Source organism: Hippocampus guttulatus, chromosome 15 (assembly GCF_054856545.1).
Source record: "Hippocampus guttulatus isolate MCC_2025c chromosome 15, RoL_Hgut_1.0, whole genome shotgun sequence".
Taxonomy (NCBI): domain Eukaryota; kingdom Metazoa; phylum Chordata; class Actinopteri; order Syngnathiformes; family Syngnathidae; genus Hippocampus; species Hippocampus guttulatus.
In genome coordinates, this window is record NC_141275.1 from 12,977,219 (window position 1) to 12,991,080 (window position 13,862).

The following is a 13,862-nucleotide window of genomic DNA, read 5'->3' on the forward strand; positions in this document are numbered from 1 at the left end:
TTCGCGGCACCGTGCAGGCGGCACATTAATGATTATCTGGTTAACATTTTGGATTCGATACCATGCAACCGAGAAAGCACCATAACTCAATTATTGTCTTGACACACAATCTGGTCACACACACACACACACACACACACACACACCCTTGCCCCCTTTTCAGCTTTGCTTTTGCTCACCGTGTCAGTGTTCTGCGTAGGAGTGGCCTCTCGCCGAGGTTCGGCTTCACTCTCGCTTGTCGGGCGACGCTAACGAGGTTTGCGCAGCAGGACGAGAAGAAGAAGGTGAACGGTCACAATGAGACCAACGTCAGCCTGGACGACGCTGGTCCTCTTGGTTGTTATTCAGGGGACAGCCAGAACCTGCACAGGTACAGAATATATTTTTTGAAGTTCTCATACCCGTTTGTTTACATTGTTGGTGAGCGATTCAATACAATTCATAACAAAAATTGGTATCCAATGAAACCACTTAACTCATTCAGTACCAGCCAATTCTGGACCAAGTCTGAAAAGACGTTTAAAAACGTCTTTGGGAGTGAATGAGTTAAGATGATAATCATCAGCGAAGTCGCAATGATTTGAGTTGTCTGAATAACCGTCTACTGAAGTCATCCTAAAGGAGTGTTCCTGTCATAATACGATGGTTATTTACAAAAAAAAAAAAATTCAGTGAGGAAACTGGGCAGCAGCACAGGCCGTTTTGCCAACGCCACATTGGTACGACTCTCCGAGTTTTTGAGTGCGGGCTACAAGAAAGGGGTGCGACCCGTGAAAGACTGGCGGACCTCCACCCTGGTGGCCATCGACCTGATGGTTTACTCCATCCTCAATGTGGTGAGGATGCCCGGTACCGTCACAAAATGCTTTTGAATATGACCAGATGCTCCAATTGTTAAATTGAATACCCGATTCATGGAAAAAGGAATTCATGTCAACATTTTTGTCGTTTTCTTTTACAATTCAACAGGATGAGAAGAACCAGGTCTTGACAACGTATGTGTGGTACAGACAGGTAAACGCATAATATGCAAAGTCGGATCTATTTGTCAGTGCTATAACTGCTATTGGATGTTATGCAGTGGTTCCATTAAACTTCTCCCGTGCTTGAACCTTCAAGTCATGGACGGATGAATTCCTGGTCTGGAATCCTGAAGACTTTGACGAGGTCAAACAAATTTCTCTACCGACTGCCAACGTTTGGGTGCCGGATATCCTCATCAATGAGTTGTAAGGCTGATGAAAGTGTTTGTCATCTTTTTTGCAAATGCCAGCCAAAATGTTGACTTTTTTGGGGGGGGTGGGGGCATCTTCTGTCAAAACAAGCGTTGACGTGGGGAAGTCTCCTGACATACCGTACGTCTATGTGACCCACGACGGACTGGTGCGCAACTACAAACCAATCCAAGTGGTCACCGCCTGCACGCTCAACATCTACAATTTCCCATTCGATGTCCAGAAATGCAGCCTGACCTTCCAGAGCTGGCTCCATACAAGTACGACCGCTCACTTCAATTGTGTCATTTGTTGAAGCATTTTGGTCATTTTTATTTTTTATTATTTTTTGGGGGGGGTTGTACTACTTGGGCAGTCAAAGGAAACATGACATTAAAAGTCTTGCTTGACTGTGAACTTCTGACGAGCTGTAATTCCAAAGCCCCATGTCGGGCGCGTGCTGATACAGCACCGCGACCCGCCATAAACTCCCATTTGCCAAACAACCCAAATTGAAAACTCCCAGGTATCACAGCATTCCCGAAACGGAGCTTCACGTTGCATCCGCCCCTGCTGGGATGTGTGCTCAGAAAGCCGAGGCCTCACTGAAGGGGCAAGTCGTTGCCATGGCGGTCTCACGCTGCTCCTGACATTGCGTTCGATCGGCAGTTGATGACATCAACATCACGTTGATGCGCAGTCCCGAGGAGCTGAGGGAGGACAAGAGCGTCTTCATGAACCAAGGAGAGTGGGAGCTGCTTCATATTCTGTCCAACTACAAAATCTTCAGCGTGGACGACGACGACTACTATGCCGAGATGAAGTTCCATGTGGGTGTATCTCTTCAGAATATTCATTCACTATTAAGATACGCTTTATTACTAAATAGATTCTTAGCATCTCCGGAATCGCCGTATAGAAAACAGATGCATTATTATTCGTAGAAGTAGTTTAGGGTGTTGCGGGCCGTGTCAAGTGTTAATTTTAATTTAGGCCATTGCTGCTTCAAAAAACGGCGGGCTACAAAATGGCCCCCGGGCCGTAGTTTGGATTACCCTCGCGGTCTGGTGTATACACACAAAAACAGTGGAACTAGAACAGAGGTGCTTATTGAAATAAATACCTTCCAAAAATGTCAACAGGTGGTTATCCGTCGGCGGCCGCTTTTCTACACGGTCAACTTGTTGCTGCCCAGTATCTTCCTCATGGTGATGGACATCGTGGGCTTCTATCTACCACCCGACAGCGGCGAGAGAGTTTCTTTCAAGATCACTTTGCTGCTGGGATACTCCGTCTTCCTCATCATTGTGTCCGACACTCTGCCCGCCACCGCCATTGGAACGCCACTTATCGGTGACTATAGGGAAGGCCCATTTTGTCTGTTTCACTGAGCTGACCTCGTCTCCCCTTTGCCGCAGGCGTATATTTCGTAGTTTGCATGGCCTTGTTGGTGATCAGCCTGACGGAAACGGTGTTGATCGTGCGTCTGGTCCACAAGCAGGACCTGCAGCCGCCTGTACCTCACTGGCTGAGGTACCTGATTCTGGAGAGAGCGCCGGCCCTCTTCTGCATCCACAAGAAGCACCGGTTGTGCTCCAGACTCTCCTCGCAGACCTCAGATATGGCTGACTACAAGGACGACAACAACTATGGGACTGGTGAGCTTTTGGGGATTCGCGTTGCTCGATACGCAAAAAAATGAATAAAATCCTGGTTTGGTACGTACCTTAGTTAGCACTAGCAAAGAGATCCGCTAGCTAGCAACTGAGCCGCGCTGCATTTGTTGACAGGGAAGCGCGCGGCTTCAGTGAAGTAGCAGTTACACTTTCTATCCTTCTGTCTTCATCCTCCTCAGTCCAATGTACGCTCCATCACACCTGTGAGATCGGCCGGCAGCACGAAAGGGAGGCCACCCTGCTGGGACGGGGCCTGCCCCCGCCGAGGGACCCGTCGCCACCCGTCGTGAGCAACATCCTGCAGGAGGTGACGGCGATACGCAACTTCCTGGAGAAGCGGGACCGCTGCAACGAGGTGGCCAAGGAGTGGCTGCAGGTGGGCTACGTTCTGGACGCGCTGCTCTTCAGGGTCTACTTGGTGGCCGTGGTGGCCTACAGCATTACGCTGGGCACGCTGTGGTCCGTGTGGCAGGTGGCCTGAGGCCGGACGCCATTTTGGTAGCTCTGTGGGAAGCGGAGAATTACACAGCAGGTTGTTGAAGTTTGAAAACACTTGCACGGTAACCCAACGGATCGTGAGTCCACGTGATTAGTACCTTTGTTCAGCCAAATGGGTTGACCCAAAATAAAGCTGAAGCGTATTTCCGATTTAGCGAGTCCCATGAAGGTTGTGCCATGCTTTCGTCCATTGTTGGGATGTACACAGAGATAAGGCCTCATAGTTTTCACAATATACCGATTGTTATGAGTTGCTCCATAGGAGATTATAAAGGAGAACAGCGACAGTAACAGAAAAAATAACTTTTTTTTTTTAGCTACAGCAGTGTTCCGGGCTCAATTTGAAGCGTTGGAAAAATGGGGGGAAAAAAACAATCCATTTTACACAGTTAATAACATGCCTTTGCTAAACCATGTCATTGCAAATATGTGATATGATATCCACAGTGCACTATATATTCACAATTATAATTTGTGGATTTGTTTCGCTACTGCTCAAACTATAATAACACAAAATATAACAGTAATACATAACTTATGCTGTATTTGATGATGTGATTTTACGCTGTATGCATTTAACCATGTCATAAAATCGAGATCTATGTTCCAGCATACATCCTTATTATGTCTAAATTGAATTCATTACTGTGTGATGAATTCAATGCTCTTATCATGCAAATGCTGAAAATGCTGTAGTTCTAACATCCAGCCAGAGAGAGGCGCTGTGCACTACTACATCGAAGCTCTTCAAAAGCGAACGAGAGACCGGGCTGACTGGATTCCGGATCTTGGAACGCATGGATTTCAGAATGCTGGAAATTATTTTGTCTAAATGACTTTTAAATGAATTAAATTCATTTCACTCTGCAGTCATTACACATGTGACAACATGGCACGTGTTATTTCCACATGAAAATGCACACAAACCTAAGAGACATGACTGCACACTTAAATTATGTCATCAGCACAGGATAGGACACATTCATATTTGTGTTCACGAAGAAACGAATCCGTTTCAACTCACTCGCTTAGAGGCGCACAGCTGTTCGTGTGACTTCTCCCTTGTTCCCAAGTACGGTAATTACTTCGTATAAAACCGATTTATTAATGGACATTGTTTTGTTTTTAGGAGTGCCAATTTTGTTTGTTAAAAACATAACACCTCGACAAAAAATGGAAGTGAGAGAGAATAATTAATTGATTTCAACGGCGAACATTGATTTCATTGATAAGTACACTGAGTTACGAGCTTGGTCATAAAATAAATTAAACTCGTAAATCAAAGCGCCACTGTACTTTTATAGTCATTATGAGTATTTGGCGCTTTTGTCTTCTGTGACCCTTTGGGCTGTGCACCTGCAAGTAGAAGTGACTCGAGCTGCAAGACTCAGGCTCCGCCTTCAGTTGTCATGGTAACAAACCCCAGACTCACCCACCCAGCAGTGTATGAGGTGGTGAACAAAGTCACTTGTGCACGAAACATAGCCGGCCCCTAAAATAGGCTAGCTTAGCGTGACAAGAAGTTGAGTTAAGTGCACTACCATTTTGAATCCTTGGCGGTAATTTGACAAAAGCACGCCGAATTTGTTACTAATACACATGGGGAGTATTTTAAATAGCAAAAAAGATGCACGTCGCTTTAAAAAAAATAATTGGAACAAATTATTCCAGGGAAACGTTTGGTAAAATAAACAAACGGAACATTTACCGGTGATGTCAACCCGAAGAATGCGGGGGTCAAAGGTCCAGACTGAAGGCTGGTGATGGCTGACAGACATCAAGACGTTGAATGACGCAGACTCCAGTGGCCCCTTTGGTCCTTCCTTCCTCATCAGCTACAATGACATCAAAGTATGACCAGTGAAGACATTTTACGAGCAACTTTTGCCGCACTTCATTTCAAAACGACCTCAAACGAAAACAACATGACAAGCCAGGCACACGATAAGCGGGCGCTTTGATTTCAGTCAGTCGGCGGGCACTTTGTAATACTTACTGACAACTTGCTAAGCACACTCAAGATGTTACTCTTTGACAAAAGACGAATAGACCAGCGGGGCCGTGCAGTTCGATAGATTTTGACAAGGGAGATTTAAAGACTCGAACTAAGGGGGCACCAACCTTTTGTGAAATTGAGAGCTACTTCTTGGACACCGATTAATGCCAAGGTCTACCAGTTTGATAAACATTTCTGAAAACAACAAATGTGCCCAATTTACTCTTATTGATGAATTCCAGACTGCTAGAAATAATAATCTAAGCATAATTGTTGGTCTGAAGACACTGATCACACTAATAATTTATTTTTTTTTATTCTAAAAAAAAAGACATCTTTTATCCCTCCTGTTGTTCTCAACAAAATACACCCGAGTTTGTAATAATCCATCCATCCATTTTCCAAACCGCTTGATCCTCACTAGGGTCGCGGGGGGTGCTGGAGCCTATCCCAGCCGTCTTCGGGCAGTAGGCGGGGGACACCCTGAATCAGTTGCCAGCCAATGGCAGGGCAGTTTGTAATAATAATAATAAAAAAAATATTTTACGACTGTGATCGTGATCCATGGAATGAGTGTTGGCATATTTCAAAATAACGGTTGTTGTAAAATCAAGGAAACAAAGCCAGTGAGAGTCCGAGAACAACTGACATAAAGTCCATTGTTTATTTCCTGTGTGTACAATCGATTTTTTATAATGAAACCCATAAATAATAATAAAACAAACAAAATCAATCCACTACAAAAAGACAATATACTGTTTAGTAGGAAGTAAAACCCCAAAACAAACAAACAAAAAAAACTTGTAATATTTTTTCCACGATCAAAAAGGCACAACATTGACGACTTTAGTGACAACATGGAAGGACCTGCAGCATTAAATCTTTTTTTATTTCTTTTTTTTCACACTCCATCAGAGAACACTGAAATGTTACAAAGAGATGTGTCTGATTCTACATGAAATAAACCCCAAAAAAAAGATCACCTCTCTATTAACAGACAGTGGCAAGACATCTGAAAACATTGCCACAGAGGGGGGTTGTGTCGTGAAAAAGAAAAAAAATATATCACACATTGTCGCTGGAAAAGACAAAGGACCTTTTTCAATTTTTTTTTTTTTTGCAAAGCTCTAATGCAAATTTCAATGATAAGAACAAAAATTACAATAACGTAAGAACAAAAATGGAAAAAAAAAGCAATTAAAAATAATAATTGGGCACCTTCTAAGATTAGGCTAAGTTTAGGTGCTGAGGTAGACAAAAACTAACAATTCAAATCATCACCATCATCATCATCATTATCATAACAATAATAAAAAAGAAACACTATCGTCTTGAAATTTTGTAATAATAGAGAGCGACTTCTGCACTGGCACTTGTGCTGCCACCAAAACGGAGGAGGAGAAAAGCAGCACAAAAAAAACTTTTAATGAAAAAAAAAAAAAAAAGAACGAAAGAAACTTTGTTATGCTTGGTCCGAACGGCGCAAAGTTGTTGGTCCTCAGTGCTAATATAAAAAAATAACTTGGTGCTTTCTTTTCTTTGTAAATGACATTTTTTTTCAATTTTCTTTTAAATGTTTGTGGAAACCTCGATGGCACATGAGTGTGAAATGGCGAGAAAAACACCACATCAAAAACACACACACATGTACAAGTGCCCGCTCCAGGGATGCCATGAAGACCTTTTTTTTTTTACCCACGTGCCCTGAATGCATCATGTAAAAACAAACAAAACAAAACAAAACAAAAAAACCCCAACTAAATCAAAATTGGTGCCTTGAGATACAAGTTTAAGTCACTCAAAACACAAGTATATTAATTAAGCGTTCGCCATTCAAATGAATGGAATTGCAATTCATCTCTTCTCCCCCCCCTAAAAAAAAACGGACAATTTTTAAATGCCTTTTCTTATCAAGAAAAATAACATTCAATATTATTTTACTTTTAAAACATATAGTAAAGTCATCATTGGTTGGGGACACGACTTGTATCTCAATGCACCACTGTCGATAATAATTGCATTCAGGGCATTTTAAAAAAAATGGTGTCAACAGGCCATAAATAAATGTGGCTTTTTTTTTTGCTGAATTTTCCTCAAGTGTCAGCATACCTGTTCCTGACCAAAAAACAAAACAAAACAACATAATCAAAAGCTATTAAATCAATAGCAGCCCTCTAATTCTGAATGTTAAAAAAAATGTTTCATGACATCCCATGGCTGCTGGCAGACAATTTTTTTCCATTTTTTTGCAAAAAATTTCATCTGAAAATACAGAAACAACACGCTTTTTTCCCCCAACAATTTCTCTTTAGGCACACAAAGAGTACGGGAAAAAACATCGGAGAGGAACACTGAGGGAAGAACGATATCGATGTCAACGTGTCTATAGAGTTATATCTTTTTGCAACATAGAATGAAAAAAAACCAACAAAAAAACAGTGGCATAGAATAAACATTTTGTATCTGATTTAGTGCATTTTTCCACTATAGTACGCACACACACGCAAAGCTACACACTCGGTCACGCGCACAGAAAAAGTAGAAAACATTCAGAGGACGACGACGTAATTGACTTGACGGGGAAGTGTTGCATTGTGGGTAACATTAGATCTATGAGATTGTTTTGCTGTCATTTGCAGGTGGCGGTATGGTTAAAAAAAAAAAAAAAAAAAAATCCCCGAACCGCTCGGCTCACAGTGTTACGGGACGTGCCATCCCTTCTGTTTGACTCTTTTCAAGTACAAAAACAAATAATAATAATAATAACACGCTCATGGTCAAGTTTGATTGACTGGATGGTGAGTGACGCACACCTTATTTTTTTCACATACAAAAAAAAGTTGGCGGTAAGATTTTTAGTCCTTCACCTACAATGCAATTGACATCCAGAAAGCAACACTTATTATTATTATTATCATTATTATGACAATATGTTCGCACAATATCAAAGAGGAGCAAGGCAAAAATTACACCCAGGAGACAAAAAAAAAAAGACAAATGTGTGCCCTGCTCAAACTCTCCACAAAAAAAAAACAAAAACAAAAACAAAAAACAGGACTGACACGCAATACAAAAATATCACAATTTTTTTTCAATATCAAATTGCCTCCATTGGCTCTCATTCAGGAATTCTTTTTTTGGACATTTTTTTTCCATGATGATTACTAATCGTCCAATTGTCCATCGCACGCTGCAAAAAAAAAATAAAAAAAAATCCCCCCCAAAGACCTGCAGCACCTTTTGATCCACCGTTCACATTACAAAACTACAAGTCTATTCACATATGTTCAAGTGTACGTTCGTTTTTGAACCCGGGAAGCAATAGTGCTTTCTTTTTATCTTCCTCCTCCTTCTGCGCATCACTTAAGGCTTCAAAATGGTTTCTTTTTTCCCCCATTTTTTTCTTCCTCATTCCAAAATGTCCACTTGGGCTACGTTCCTCCATCCCATCAACCCTTTACCATGCTTATTATTATAATTTTCTTTCTGACTGTTTTCCAAAGATTTTTGCTTTCAAATGACTGTATTTCCTCATGTAGTGGCCCCCGGGGCAGTGGGGTGGCGGAGCATTTGGTTACTTAACTGCAGATATTCACGAGTTGTACGGACTGAGTCTGACTGTGAAAACCTGCAAATAGTTGCCGCTACCTTATACAGTAATTTCCATGGGGGGTGGGGGGGAACAAACAAAAATATACAAATGAGCTAAGAATCAGGTCAATTAAAAACTAAAAAAAGCCTCCAATAAGTGGAAGATGAGGGAAAAAATGTACACAAAGTAGATTTTGGAGTTCATATCAGATTGAAAACATGAAGAAGTAAATAAAAAAGCATGAGTAAATATGGATCAGGAAAAAAAAATAAGAGCCAGTCGATTGAAAATGTGACTATGCAGGGAATTGGGTAACTTAAAAACAAATAAGTGGCGAGAAGGTGTGATGAAAAAAAATGCACAAAACTGGGAACTGGGTAAAAAAAAATGCTTATATTATTTTTTTGGGTTTAAAAACCCGGACTTTTGGGGAACGAAAAAAAATCACCCCACATTGCTTGAGAACAGGCCACTACTTGAGGAGATACAGTGAATCCAACTCAAATTTGAGGAGCAAAACAAAAAAACAAAAACAAAACACAAGCGTGAGATGAAGTAGCAATGATGAAAGAAGTAGACAAAAAAATAAAAAATAAAAAAATGTGCTTTTGCCAAAACATGAACTTAGAGGTAGCTTTTGATAACAAACAACACATGAAACAAAAACAACAACAAAAAAGACCAAACCTGCGGACTCTTTAACAAGCGTGGTTAATATCAATAATACCAAGTTTGGTAACACGCGCAGACAAAATAAATTTCATCGCTGCGGCGGTACTTTCGAAGCGTGTGTCTACACCCACGCGCGCACACCCACACCCGCACACCCACACTGCTTCATCACGCTGTGCAACGCATTTTTCCGACTCGTGACGCTAACAAAACATGGGGGGGGGGGTGGGGAACATGAGGTCACAAAATGAGGTAATTCAAGTATGACGTAAAAACGAGGAGATGGAACCACAGGGAAAGAGTCCATTTATCCGTCGCCCCATTGGCCGTGCCTTTTCTGTCAATCACTCAAGCAGTCCAATCCACGCTTCCCGCTTCCTCTTCCTTGGATAACAGTGATGCTCGTTCATTGCCAGGCGGTCGGCATTTATGGGGTCCGAAATTCCCCCGCCTTGGCGTGCAAGTCTTTTCACATTCACGTGTTGAGAGAGCGCCAGTCGGTCGTTCGGGCGGCGTTCCCCACATTTCCGACATTCACTCCTTCGAGAGGCGCCATTTCTCTTTCCCAAGACCATCTTTTTCTTTCTTTCTTTCTTTTGTGGTTAGTGTGAGATGAATGAGATAATACGCGAATGGCGGCGGTGTATTGCTGTGATTAATGTGAATATAAAGCTTGACTGATATCAAACAAAGACTGTTGTCGTAGTTGCGGTGATACATTGATAGATGATGATCATGCGGAGCGTAAGAAAATATAAGTCAGCCTTTGGACACCCCCGGATCAGGAAGACCAATGAGAGGACGCTGACACACAAAAAAATAAAAAAAATAAAAGCAGCACTATAGCCCCCCCCCCCCCCCCCAAACCAAGCCCCTCCCTCCAAACCCACCATTCAGGTTCATCCTTTGTTTTTCGCACTTCCATTTCATCATTTACTGCATATTCCGACCGGCTCGACTGGCGATTCTCAGGGGCTATCCGGAAGTATCGCAAAACAAAACAAAACAAACAAAACAAAAAAACTGCGGGAATCGATTCGTCGACATTCAAGTATTTGATCCAGTTTTGCTTGGTTAGCATTTCATTTCGTTCATGGGACGGAATTTGGTAGAGCGAGGGTCGAGGAAGGAGTCGTCCAATTTCGGTGCGGATGCGAGGATTCTCATGAGGACGTTTTTTGGGAATTTCCTCACGGGGAAAATTCACGAATCTCAACGACAAAATTTCAGATGTAAGATGCAGATACTTAGAAAAGTGTACAAATTGCTCCGGTAAAAGGCGCCGATCCAGGAATTTTGGTTTTGAATGGGCACTTTTCGTAATTTGCATCAATTTCTCAGCGGATCACCAAAATCCAGAAAATGTTCGGCCAAGGCAGAAGCCTGCCCTCGCCTAAGTGCCATTCTTGCTAACTCCACCAAGGAGTTTTGTTAGCATGCTAATGAAGAACACTAATGAACAGATTTCTACCAATCTCTAAGTGGATAAATCAAAGAATCTTTTTATGGATCTACAAAAAAATGAGGGTGCGTATCAAAGCGTTAGCGTGATGACACACACACAAAAAATCTTAACGTATAACCTCAAAACTTGGTGCCGTTGTGGGGCACGGGCCAAAGAAGCCATTTTGTTTTGGTGTGTTTTTCTGCCAGTAGTACAAACACTGTGAGATGGGAAACATTTTCCTCCGGTTCTTCGGGAACCAGTGAGGTGGCTTATCTGTCAAGTACGCAATTTGGTAGCGATCTTCTTGGGAGAAGGCCTGGCCTTGGCAGAGGTCTCCAATCGGTTGCAACAGCAACTACCAGAAACACAAAGAAGTGTTTAGCTCCTTTTCCCACTCGACTTAAATCACATTCGCATCGTCTTCACATGATCGAGATTTGTTTGGGGTTGAGGAGCTTTCAGAATTGATGACCAGAACTAGAAAAACTCTCGCCGAATGGGCCTTACAAAATCAATTTCAGATTTGAGCTGTCTGATAGCCCTTGAGAATCCGTCAACGCTTGTAGCAGCAACGCTTTCCCTGCAGCTCGTGTTTGCATCACGAGGCGACCTGAAACGAAACGAAAAACAAACCAAAAAAAAAAGGACAACAACAACACAGTAACACAATGCACGTGTGCGGGAGTGACCCGGTGATTCCGAACAAACCGCGGAAACTTTGCGTCTCTGCGAGTCTTTCCAGGAGGACCCTTCTTTTGCAAGACAAGAAGAGAACGCAAGACACTCCCCTCAGTCTTTCATCGCTCCCCTTTTGCATCGGCGACCCTCTGCCGCATCCTCACCTAACGCCTTAACTACATTCTCCGTATCCCCGCCCCTTTCCCCTTCCCCGATACCTCCCGTGCTCTCAGACGTAGCAGAGGTACAGGTAGGTCTTCTCGATGCGCCAGTCTGGAGGGACGTCTTCGGGCTTGTGGCCCTTCATGTGCTTTTGCATGGCCGACAGGCTGGGGCAGTACTCCAGGCAGATGGTGCATTGGTAGGGCGAGGCGCCGTTGTGGGTGCGCAGGTGCTTGATCATGGCCGAGTAGTCCCTGGATCGTTGGTGGCACAGCTTGCACTCAAATGGCTTCTCACCTGAGGGGTTGGAAGGCAATGGTCAGTGACACGATTGAGCGTGTCAAGAAATTGGGCTAGGAAAGCAAAAAGGAGACGTACGCGAACGTGCTAACGATGCTAACTGCGCTAGCGACGCTGATGCGAGCGACGTCGAGGGGACGATTCAATTTAAGACATGTAAATGGCGACCTTTCGCCACTGGCATTTGAGGGGGGGGGGTGCTGTCGCCGTCTCCCAGACGTCGCCCGCAACCTCCTGCGTGACCTTGGCCATGGCGAGAAAGCCAATCAGCGTCACCACACAACGGCAGGCCCGACGGACGCCGATATCGATAATCGCACTGTAAACAAGGTGGCCTCACATAAGCGGCTAATAATGAATTGCAAATTCCCCCCCCCCCCCCCCCCCCTTTTTCCCCCCGGCGGTATTGATCCGGCATCGGCGTGTGCGGAGGGGAGGGGGAGTGGGGCCGTGGGTGGAAGGGTCTTAGCCAGTTGTCGATGATTCATCAAGCGGCGGCCTTTTATGTGAGGTGGCCTTTGACGGTGAGCTTGTCGCTTGCTCTCGTTATCTGGCATTGAACCCCCCCCAAAAAAAGCTTACTTGCCCCTCACAAAAAAGAAGTCGGATGTGTGTGTGGAGATGGGAGCCAATTATTGGACAGGCTGCCTTGATAGCGTGGCTTAAGAGCGGCCTTCTTGAAAGGGAGATGGCCGCGTCTGCCGTGTGTGTGAAATAGAGCAGGGGTTCTCAATCCGGGGTCGGCGAGCGAAAGCCTGGGGGGGCCGGTCTGCAAGAGCAGCTTCGATAAAGCCACTTGCTACGTCATGGCATTTGAAAAAGTGTGTGTGCAAACCGCAAGGAAACGACGACGAGGAAGCACAAGTGTCCCTGTGGGATTCCCGATCCGTCTTAGCCGAGCTCCCTTTCTTGGCGGATGCTAGCTTATCACTGTGTCAACATCTTTATGGGGCTCTAAATATACCGCGATCAATAGGCAGTCTTTGGAGACATTCATTTACTGTAGCGCGGCAACAAAGATATGCATCTGCTGTGTGTGTGTGTGTGTGAGAGAGAGAGAAAGAAAGAGAGCGCGTGCGAGTGTGTGTCGTGCCACTATGTGTGACAATGCATGCATTACCGGAAAAGCTCATTTCCACTAAACATTAGGGACACATGCGCCGTCTAATGACATCCAAATGCAAGAGCTGGATGAAAACAATTCAAAACGAAAAATAGTATTCCGGCCAAACACAAGGTTGTGGCGTGGCCGCGTCAGAGTATACCTCATACATTTTTTCCATAATATTATATCCTACGAGAGATTGTTCATGTGCTTTGCGAGGTGCTGCTATTTTGGTTAGCAACAGTACTACAAATGGACCATTTATCAAATGTAGAGTGGTTTTGTGGGGAAAATGTGTCTAAATAAAGTAAGAAGTATTAGAAACAGCCCTTGGCATGCAACGTCGCACGCTAACTGCTAGCATTTTATCGATTGCCATGAGAAATAGTGGAAACCTTTCAACCGGCGTCAACTTATCATGCTGTGTGTTAGTGCACTAACTGCTACCACGCAAGTATTTGATCAATTTTCATTTGAAATAATATTCTAAAACAGGTCAGGAAGTAAAATCCCAGTGAATTG

At 43.6% G+C, this 13,862-nt stretch overlaps 2 protein-coding genes across 3 annotated transcripts in view; one reads left to right on the forward strand and one right to left on the reverse strand.

Moving 5' to 3' along the window:
- Positions 1–249: 249 nt before the first annotated feature.
- On the forward strand, positions 250–3,371 carry htr3a (5-hydroxytryptamine (serotonin) receptor 3A). The gene is made up of 9 exons (XM_086131051.1): positions 250–370; positions 673–836; positions 970–1,014; positions 1,120–1,229; positions 1,326–1,495; positions 1,884–2,044; positions 2,357–2,567; positions 2,633–2,872; positions 3,070–3,371. Exons 1-9 carry the CDS (start codon positions 298–300, stop codon positions 3,369–3,371), a joined length of 1,476 nt encoding a protein of 491 aa, XP_085987177.1. The 5' UTR covers positions 250–297.
- A 2,663-nt stretch (positions 3,372–6,034) lies between these two features.
- Positions 6,035–13,862, reverse strand: part of zbtb16a (zinc finger and BTB domain containing 16a) — a 97,693-nt gene continuing 89,865 nt past the window's right edge. Inside the window, exons 7-8 of one of the 2 annotated variants that reach the window (XR_015103078.1) lie at positions 11,603–12,232; positions 6,035–11,450 (exon numbers count right to left, since the gene is read on the reverse strand). Coding sequence is in view for 1 of the 2 variants with exons in the window: in XM_086131198.1 (XP_085987324.1) it covers positions 12,003–12,232 (230 nt within the window). In the remaining variant the exon portion in view is untranslated. Of the gene's footprint in view, positions 12,233–13,862 lie in introns of both variants that reach the window. The other variant, XM_086131198.1, reaches the window with a different exon arrangement.